The 8,781-nt window shown below is 49.9% G+C and overlaps 1 protein-coding gene across 2 annotated transcripts in view; it reads left to right on the forward strand.

Annotated features, from left to right (window-relative positions):
* Positions 1–7,101, forward strand: part of ARL8A (ADP ribosylation factor like GTPase 8A) — a 41,876-nt gene extending 34,775 nt beyond the window's left edge. Inside the window, exons 6-7 of one of the 2 annotated variants that reach the window (XM_019546375.1) lie at positions 3,737–3,807; positions 4,249–7,101. In XM_019546375.1, coding sequence (XP_019401920.1) covers positions 3,737–3,807; positions 4,249–4,298 — 121 coding nt within the window. In that variant the 3' untranslated portion in view covers positions 4,299–7,101. Of the gene's footprint in view, positions 1–3,736; positions 3,808–4,248 lie in introns of those variants that run through there. The other variant, XM_019546376.1, reaches the window with a different exon arrangement.
* Positions 7,102–8,781: the final 1,680 nt, after the last annotated feature.

Here is an 8,781-nt window from a genome sequence, read left to right on the forward strand (position 1 = left end):
GGGAGGATCACCTCCTTGTCCCTGCTAGAGATGCACCTGTGGATGCATGACAAGGTCCGGTTAGCCCTGCCAGCCGTGACCTCGCATTGTCGGCCCGTGTTTATCTTGGGGATCTGTTACAGGTAATGCTGAGGAATGAGTAGAATGGGATTGCAGGATCTTCTCTCAGGGTGCTGGAGTCCTTAGCAGGACAAGCCAGCACAGAGCCACGTTAGTTAGCTCTCCCACTATAGTGCATAAACTCTCATAGGGCAGGCCCTGGTCCACAGAATGTCTCTTTGCTGCTTCTTCCTTTCCTTGAAACCATCCCTCCCAGTGCTCCTGTGGCAGTGGCTTCTGTGCCCCATTTCCCACCCCCTAATCCCTCTGCAGCCATAACACCATTGCCATTGGATAGTAAGACTTGAGAGGTGCTTTCCCCAAACCCTCAGGTGCAGACAGGTGTAAGGTTTGAGTTAGTTCATATAGCAGACTGTGGTTCTACATGCCCTTTGAAGCCCTCCAGAAATGAGCCTACAGGAACGGACACTATTTAGAAGCACTTGAGGTTACATAGACCCACTCTACAAGGTCCAACAGGGGCACCTACCACGTAGGAATGCTTTGGCATTCCTCCATGGGGCAAGGCAGGAGAAGAATGAGGTGTTGCATCAGTGAACGCTCTCTTGTCCAATTCGCCACTACTCTTCCAAAGGCCTTCCTCCCTGTAAAATGGGATTACTAGTCCCCAGCCCTCAATCCCTTCGTACTTCCCTGTGCCTGGTCTCCCAGCAGGGAGTGCTTCTCGGGAGCAGAGGCAGGCAGGGTGGACAGGAGAATGATCACTGATACCGGCTCCGCTCCCCACAGTGCAAAGCTACAGATCCCTGTTGCACCTTCTGGCTGGAGAGCACATTACTGCATACAGCTGTGGCAATTTTGAAGCTCTTCAGACCAGGCATGACAGCTGCACTTTGAAACACTTGAGATATTAAGTCTGTCTCTGCCCCTAGTCAGTTCCTGATAACTAGGCTTGGCAGGATTCAGTTTTTATTGGTAAACATCAGTTTTCATCTCACACTTGCAGACCAGCACTTCCATCATTAATAATCAAAATGTATAGAAGGGGGGGACGTAAGAAAAATGATGGCTGGTGAAGTGTGTGACAACAGGGGGGAGCAGTCCTACAGAACTGTGCTGACTAGTTTGGACTGCAACTCCCAGAAACCCCAGGGGACTGAGAGCAGAGGAGGAGGCAGTGACAGGGTGAGCGGAGCTGGGACTAATGGCAGTTCTGCTGCTCAGCTGGCGGCAGTCTACAGTACAGTAGTTATGTTCATTGTGGCGGGCAGTTACACTGCACTATAATAATAGTATACTGTCCTTAATAAGTTGTCTGCCCCCACAGCCCTAATTTCACACAATCCTGAGAATGTAAATAGATAAAAATCTAAGTAAATGCTTAAAAATAAACATTGATGTTTTCCATCAAAATTATTAAAAAATAAAAATCAAATTCTGTCGCACGTACTGATAATTCACTGCTGGGATGGTGCAGGGTGGGTGAGCCATCTTTGAAGCTGCTCTGTGATGACCTCCCAGAAATAGTGAACAGGGTTATAAGTGTTCATTGACACCCCAGGGATGCTCTCACAGTGCAGCAGGACAAGATGTAAATTAAACCCTTGTATCTGCCAGTGCCTGGAAGGATCTGGGGCTGAGAAGCTAAAAAAATGAACATTTTTTCATTATTCCTCTCCATGATCCCTTAATTACAAGAGACAGAGCTGTTTCAAGGTTCCCCCAGCCTTGATCCTGAAGTCCTGCTATACTCATGATGCCATGGAAACAGAAGTTTTGCCTTGCTGGAGGGGTCAGGCAGGAGGCACTGGGTTGGGAGGAGGAGATGCTGGCACTAATGGCGAGGCGTCTCAGGCAGCAACTAGCTGAGGCGACTACTTGGGTAAATTTCCTTTGTGCCCAGGCTTGCTTCTGGGCAGTGGGTTCTTGGCTCTTATGTGACAATTTCATTTTTCATCTCGGCTTTCCTTGGTGAGCGATAGGCCCCAGATTCCATCCTCGGGTCTGTTGTTCACTGAGAGCCAAATCCTGTTCCACCTGTATGGTGCAAACTGGACTTAGTCACCAAAGTGCAATTCTAGTCCACCCTATCTGAGTCCTTGAAAAACAACTAATGCAAAAAGTGGGTGGGTCTTGCTCCTCCTTGCTGGTTGTGTGACTGTCTTAGCAGTAAGGTGATGGTGCAGTGTTACCAAAGTAGATGCATAAATGCATTTTCAGCGACTAGAATAGGTTGGAACAGAAGTGCACTTAGCCTAAGTCCATTTAACTTCTATTAGGTGGGATAGAATCCAGCCCTTAGTGAGTGACTGTAGGCAAAACCTTTGCTATAAAATGAGGCCCCTCTCCTTGTCTGTAAGGAGCTGTGAAGTCCTTGACTGAACAGTGCCACACAGGGGCGAAATAAATGATTTTGCTTAGCATTTTTTCAGCCAAGGCCACATGGTGGCACCAGGATCACAGCTTTAGTCTCGCTCGAGTGCATGATCTCTTAGATTTGTACAGTTGGCTTGAACACGAGAGCCCAGGTCCTGCAGCCCAGTGGTCTTGTAGGCAAAACCAAGTCCCTTTGTCTGCATCTCCCACACCAGAGCATAATACAACCACTCTGGCTCAAAGCAAACTGCCTATGGAGGCTGCACTGTTTTGGTGGGGCTGGATAGAGGGCTGTGGCTCACTCCCTTTCTGTGAGGGCTGCTATAGTTTCATAGAGGTTTTGATCAGAAGGGACCTATTAGGTCATAGCGTCTGACCCCCTGCCCTGCGCAGGAAAGAGCGCTGGGGTCAGATGACCCCAGCCAGGTGTTTGTCCAATCTTCCTCTTAAATACCTCCAAGGAAAGGGACAGCACCACCTCCCTTGGAAGTGTATTTCATATTTTGGCACCCCTCATCGTAAAGAATTTTTTCCTGATGTCCAGTCTGAATTTGCTCTCTTTCAGTTTGTGGCTATTATTTCTAGTTACCCCGACGGGCACCCTGGTAAACATCATATCCCCTATTTCTTGCTAAACGCCCCTGATGAGTTTGTAGGTGGCCACTAGATCACCTCAGCCTCCTCTTGCAGAGGCTGAAGAGGTTCAGGTCTCCCAATCGGTCCACATAGGGTTTTTTCTGTAGGCCTTTAACCAGACAAGCGGCCCTCCTCTGAACCCTCTCCAGGCCATCCACATCCCTCCTGAAGCGCAGTGCCCAAAACTGGATGCAGTACTCCAGCTGTGGCCTGCTTGGTATTTCCAGTACCTAAGTTAGACAGGGGATCTCAAGTATATATATAAAGGTAGATCACTGCTGTCACACTTTTACAGTTAGCAAAACCAAGGTAGAAAAGACAAATGATACATTTTAGATTAGGCAGCAAGGTTACAGCTTTGCCCCCTCTAATGCACAGCCTGGCTAGTGGCTTATTTTTAGGGAGTCTGTTTCAATCATCAGGATGTCATTAGTTTTCCTTTTACCTGTTTCAGTGTCACCAGAAAGGCTTTCCAGCCCTTTTCTTTGCCAGCAGGGTGAGATGATTAGAGTGGGGGGGGCTCTGAAGGGGGGTTAAGGGGAACTTCTCTTTCTCCTCTCAGCCCCCTCAAGCTGCCCCCAATAGAGCTGCTCCCTATGAGCCATTGGCCCAAGCAAACATGGACCGAATGGAGGCAGACAGTAATGACTTGCTTTCCTCACAGGAACCTGTCTGCCATCCAAGACCGAGAGATTTGTTGCTATTCCATCTCCTGCAAAGAAAAGGATAACATTGGTAAGTACCGCCCTGGGCTCTAGGGAGTGCTTATGGTGGGATCTATTTCTCTTCCTTTCTGGTCAGTCAGAGTTCAGATGGGAAATGCCCAAGCCCCTCTCCTAGTCTTCCATCCCCTCAGCTTCTGGCTTCTGCCTCATTTCAGTCCTGTCATGACTCTAGTTTTCATCTAAAGCAACCTGCTCTCTCCAGTCTAAAACAGGTTCTGGGCAGCAGTGGGTGGGAAGGCAGGCAGGTAGGTTCCTTATGGGTGAGGGTAGCGGGCCTCCTGGGGTATGGAGGACACCATCAGGAACTGCAGACTGAAATACAGCAGGTAAGAAACTCTGGTGCCCCTTTAAAAAGGAAGCCTCTGCCTAGGGCTAGAGTCCCACAAAAGGGAGTGTTTGAGGGGAGTTCCTGCTCCTTGGTAGCTGGTAACGGTGTGCATTGCCTTTGCAGACATTACCCTACAGTGGCTTATTCAGCACTCGAAGTCCAGGAGGAGCTGAGAGCCCTTGGACCACATCTTGGATTGGGAAGATGCCATTGTACAAGCCCAAATCCCCCTCCCATTCTCCCTGTTCCCTGCTTTCTCTGTTCCTCTCTCCAGCTCTCTCTCTAGATGGGTATTTTTAGGGGACCCCAGGCTCCTCTCCTGCTGAGGTGGAGCTCTTGTTTTTATTGTAAAGAAACTGTCTGACTTTGGAACCTCTCTCCCTCCTCCCTTCTTCTTCTCTCTGTCTCTCTCCTCCCATTTTTGGCACTGTTCTGTTGTTGTCAATGTGTATACAGTATATATATATATGTATATATATTTTAATTTTTTAATTTAAGCGATTACGCTATTACTAAACTAGGCCGTGTGACCTGTAGAAGTGCTGGGGAGCCCTCCCCCACCTCCTTGAAGGCAGGTTGAGCACCAGAGGCAGTATTGGAAAGTGAAGAAGAGTAGTATGGCCAGGCAAGGGCTAGCAGCTGAGCTGGCCCCTAGGCAGAGTGGGGCTGGGCCATGCAGCAGGCAGACTCCCGAGGAGGGTGCTTTCTTTCCTCTCAGGCCCATGGGGCTCGTCCGGTATCTCCACTCGCCAGTGAGTGTCTGGAGCTCTTGCTGCCTGCCTTCTGCATGCCCACCCTATCTCTTGTGATGAATTGAGCCCTTCGGGCGCTGCTCTGAGTGAAGTGGGTGATTTGTGAGGGGCTGGGGGAGACATTGTTCTGTTTGAGGTCAGCAGTCTGATGTGACTTGGGTGAGTCAGTGCTGTTCCTATCTGTAGAGCCCACCCCTCTGCTTCATTCCCCAGCATTTCACCTCCAGCTACAGGGTCACAGGGGGGCTGGTCACTAACTGGTGGGGTAATCTCCCAGCTTCCCTCTTCACCCCAGTCTGTTACACAAGCCCCTGAAGTCTTTGTAGTCTGCTCTCCTGGTTTAGGTGTTGTTCACCTGTGCTCCTCTCTTCCCTGGGCTGCTGCAGGCTGGGATTTGGGGGCAGGGGCAAATCACTTTTAGGTCCATAGAAATTGCCCAAGAGGAACTTGCAGTCTGACATGGAGGGTCAGCATGAACTTGGCACCTGAGGTACTGTGATTTATGTACAGAGAATCCCTGTTGTGTCCTGAGCTGTGGAGTGACCTGTGGCTGGCTGAGCATGCCCTGCCCAGGTCCTGCATGGGTGGTCATTGTGAAGAGGTCCCATGGACTTTATGCAACAGCCAGCCACTGGCTCAGCACCAAAGCACATTCCACTAACGAGGGCTAACAACAATATAAATTACTTTAGAACTGGAGCTACGCTAAGGTGCTTGCTTAGTACAGGATGGCAAAACTGAGCACCCTTTCTACCCACCTCCAACTGCCAGCTTCCTGCCTCCATGCCCCTGAGTCCTCTGCAGTCCCCTGTGTTAGAGTTCAGCTCTGAGTGTGTTGCCATAGGACATGCACCCACATCTTGGGCAATCAGTGGCTTGGTCTCTGGTTTGCAGCCAACCAAGACTGTTCTGCAAAAGCTGCACAGGGAATCTTTGCTCTAGCAGCATGGCTGCCCCTTTCTTTGCTCCCAAGCTATTATATAGGACTTTCTTACTGAAGCCTGGCAGCCTTGGGATCCCCACTCTTTGGGATATTTAGGCTTCTCGTGTGTGCCTGCAGTCTAGGAGTGATGGTCTTGCTGTAGAGTGTGCTCCAGGTTCTGGCAGGGCAGTCTCTTCATACTCATGCTCCCTGTGCCACTGTCATATGGTTCCCTGGTTTCCTGTGCTTCCTCTGGGATTGGATGCTAGTGAGGATTTCCCCTGTCTTTGGGGCAATGGTGTCTCTTCAGGGGCTTAGGAGCCTCTGTGGAGCAAGGTGGGAGACTCACGGCAGTAATACTGCTCTGGAGGGCCCTAGAAACTACTGAAGAGTGCCTAGTTATGGTTCCTCACAGATGGGGGTTCTTCCTGCTGGGGGGGTCTTCAGTGGTGGCACCTCGGAGGACGCCTCATGGACTAAGGAGGAACTGGCTTGTGTCTGGCTTGCATGACTGTGGGATAGATGCAGGATCACTGGACACGGGCATTTCCAGAGGGGTGTCTTACATCTTCCCTTCTAGGGCTTCAGTGGAAAGGGCAGGCGGGTCTGTCTCAGCAGAATGGAAGGGCTGCCAGGTGGTTGTCCCCGTCTGTGTCGTGTGTTACTGTGTGCGAGTGGCTGGGTCTCTTGCACAGGCTCAGAGCCTTGCTAGTTGTTCTGCTGTTGTACAGCTAGTGGCACGGATGGGAGTGGTAGGAGGGGAAAGGCATCCTAGCACCAGGCCTCGCAGTCCACCTGATTTCTGTGCTCTGCTGGTGTCTGCTGTCTCTGAGACTGCAGGTGACTTGGCAGACCAGGGAGCAAAGTGTGGGGACAGCAAGATTTTTGTGCACTCTTAACCTCTTTCCAGCCAAGGGCAGATGGCTGTTATCTAGATGCAGTTATATCCCTCTCTATCCAGTATGTTAGCTAAGAGGCAGTTACGTCCTCAGAGCAGCTGGCAGCCTTGTGAGAGTCTGCAGGGTCCCTTCTCAACCCCATCCCACCCTGCACGGAGCTGGCCCCACTGGGGGCTCTCAGACTTCATTGTCCTTCTCTTCTGTTCTTGTTTTTGCAGAATTGCACAAGGAGATATTTCCATTTTTTATTTAATGAACTGTAAAGTGTCGTCATATTATTCCTTTTTTAAGATATATTTTTGGCTCATACTTGCCCTCTGTTGGGAAATGATTCTTGTAACTGTATAATTTTTATTTTTTTTTTTTTTGCCTCCTAATAATAAATTAACAATTTTGTGCTGGGGGTGTTTGCTGCTGTCTCACTTCCATGTCTCCAACCCTTGGTACTGCTGTGGGGCATGGGTTCAGGAAGTGGTTACTCCCTCTCACAAAGGGCTTTCCAGCTGTCACCACTGTATTGGGACTCTCTCCGGCAGTTGCCTGTTGCCAAAGCTCCTGAACAGGAAGGCAAGACAACCCAAAAATTGAAATGTCAGAGCTCTCAAGAAGTTGCTGTCTCAATGGCGAGTACTTTCTCTCCCCATGAACAGAGCCATGGGCAGAGCTAGAGTTTTTGAAAAGGGGTGTGCAGATGGTGAGGTGCATCATCACATTTAAAGCCACACGTTTTTCTCCAGCTAAAAATAAACTAGAAGCTTTACTAATATGCTAGGGGCCTAGGACTGTATTAAAATTGAAGCAAAAACACAACTTGATTGGAATGAGTTGAAAGCAGTCTGAGGGACTATGAAATAGGACCTTTGTTACCAGGAGCAGCTAATAGCAAAATTGGAGAGAAAAGGATAGCCTGATTGGTGGAACATCAAAACTATTAAAAAGAGAAGGTTGTTAACACCTTGGGTGAGTCGGAAGGGATCCAGGTAGATTAGCTGGATGAGCCATGGAGTCAAATGCTTCTGACACTGCCAGGCAGCTGTTTTAAATCTGGGTGGAGCAGAAAACAAAGGGGTGCACCACTGCATCCCCCTGGATCTGCCCCTGGACAGAGCTTCCGGGTTCTGCTCCATCTTGTTCCAAACCTATCTTGTTGGTCCCATGTTATGGGCTCGCTCCTTGGTGTGGCAGTGTCTGTTTTATACACGTGCTTTTGCATATGGGAAAGAAAAGGGTGTTTGGTTGGGAGAGCCACCCTGTTGCAGGTGTGCTGGGGAGAAATGCACACAGGGTTAAATGACCACTTCTGGAAAGGCAGCTTTGGTGTTCCTATTGGCTGACCGCAGCCCCTGGCTGGCACTTGAGAACTGCTGTTCCCCTTTCTCACTCTTGCCCTTGGTCTGTGCCATTGGGAAACTCTCTCTCTCCAGCTCCCTGTCCCTGCAAAGCTCAGTGGTAGCTCTCTAGGGGATAAGAAGTGTTTGTTGCCATTTGCTGACTTCAGACGAGAAGGCTCTTTGCGTAGTTGTTCTGCCTATTTGTGCCATGTGACACCTGCCTCCTCTCCAGCCATAAGCTGGGCTTTACCCTATAAGCCTGACCAGGTCTGTCCCCCCATCCCCCCCCATGTGCGAAGAAGGAGATGGGCTTTATAAATCGCCTTAAGGCAGTCTTTTGGCTGGGTTGCTTCCACCTTGGTGCTCTTTTCCCCATGATGTTGGCTGTTCTGTACAGGCAGCAGTGCTGCACAGGCAAGGGATGGGATCAGCCCTTGAGCCTTGGGCTTTGTGGAACCAGAACTAGAGCAGCAGGCATCTGCCCATGGCCAAAACGCTGAGGCTGCTGCTAGCTGTGAGCATGGGGGAACCCCAAACTGATCCCAGGCTGATTCTGCTATGCATATGCTGATCTGGGCTGGGAACAAGCATGGTCAGAGCACTGGTGTGTGATAGCAGAAGCCCTGCCATCTTAGTATCATAGTACTTAGGGTCGGAAGGAACCTAAACAGATCCGAGCCCCTGCCCCAGGCAGGAACAGGTGTCGGGGTCATATCACCCCAGCCAAATATTTGTCCAGCCTCCTCTTGAAG

This window comes from Crocodylus porosus, unplaced genomic scaffold (assembly GCF_001723895.1).
Source record: "Crocodylus porosus isolate Cpor-Errol unplaced genomic scaffold, CroPor_comp1, whole genome shotgun sequence".
NCBI classification, from domain to species: domain Eukaryota; kingdom Metazoa; phylum Chordata; order Crocodylia; family Crocodylidae; genus Crocodylus; species Crocodylus porosus.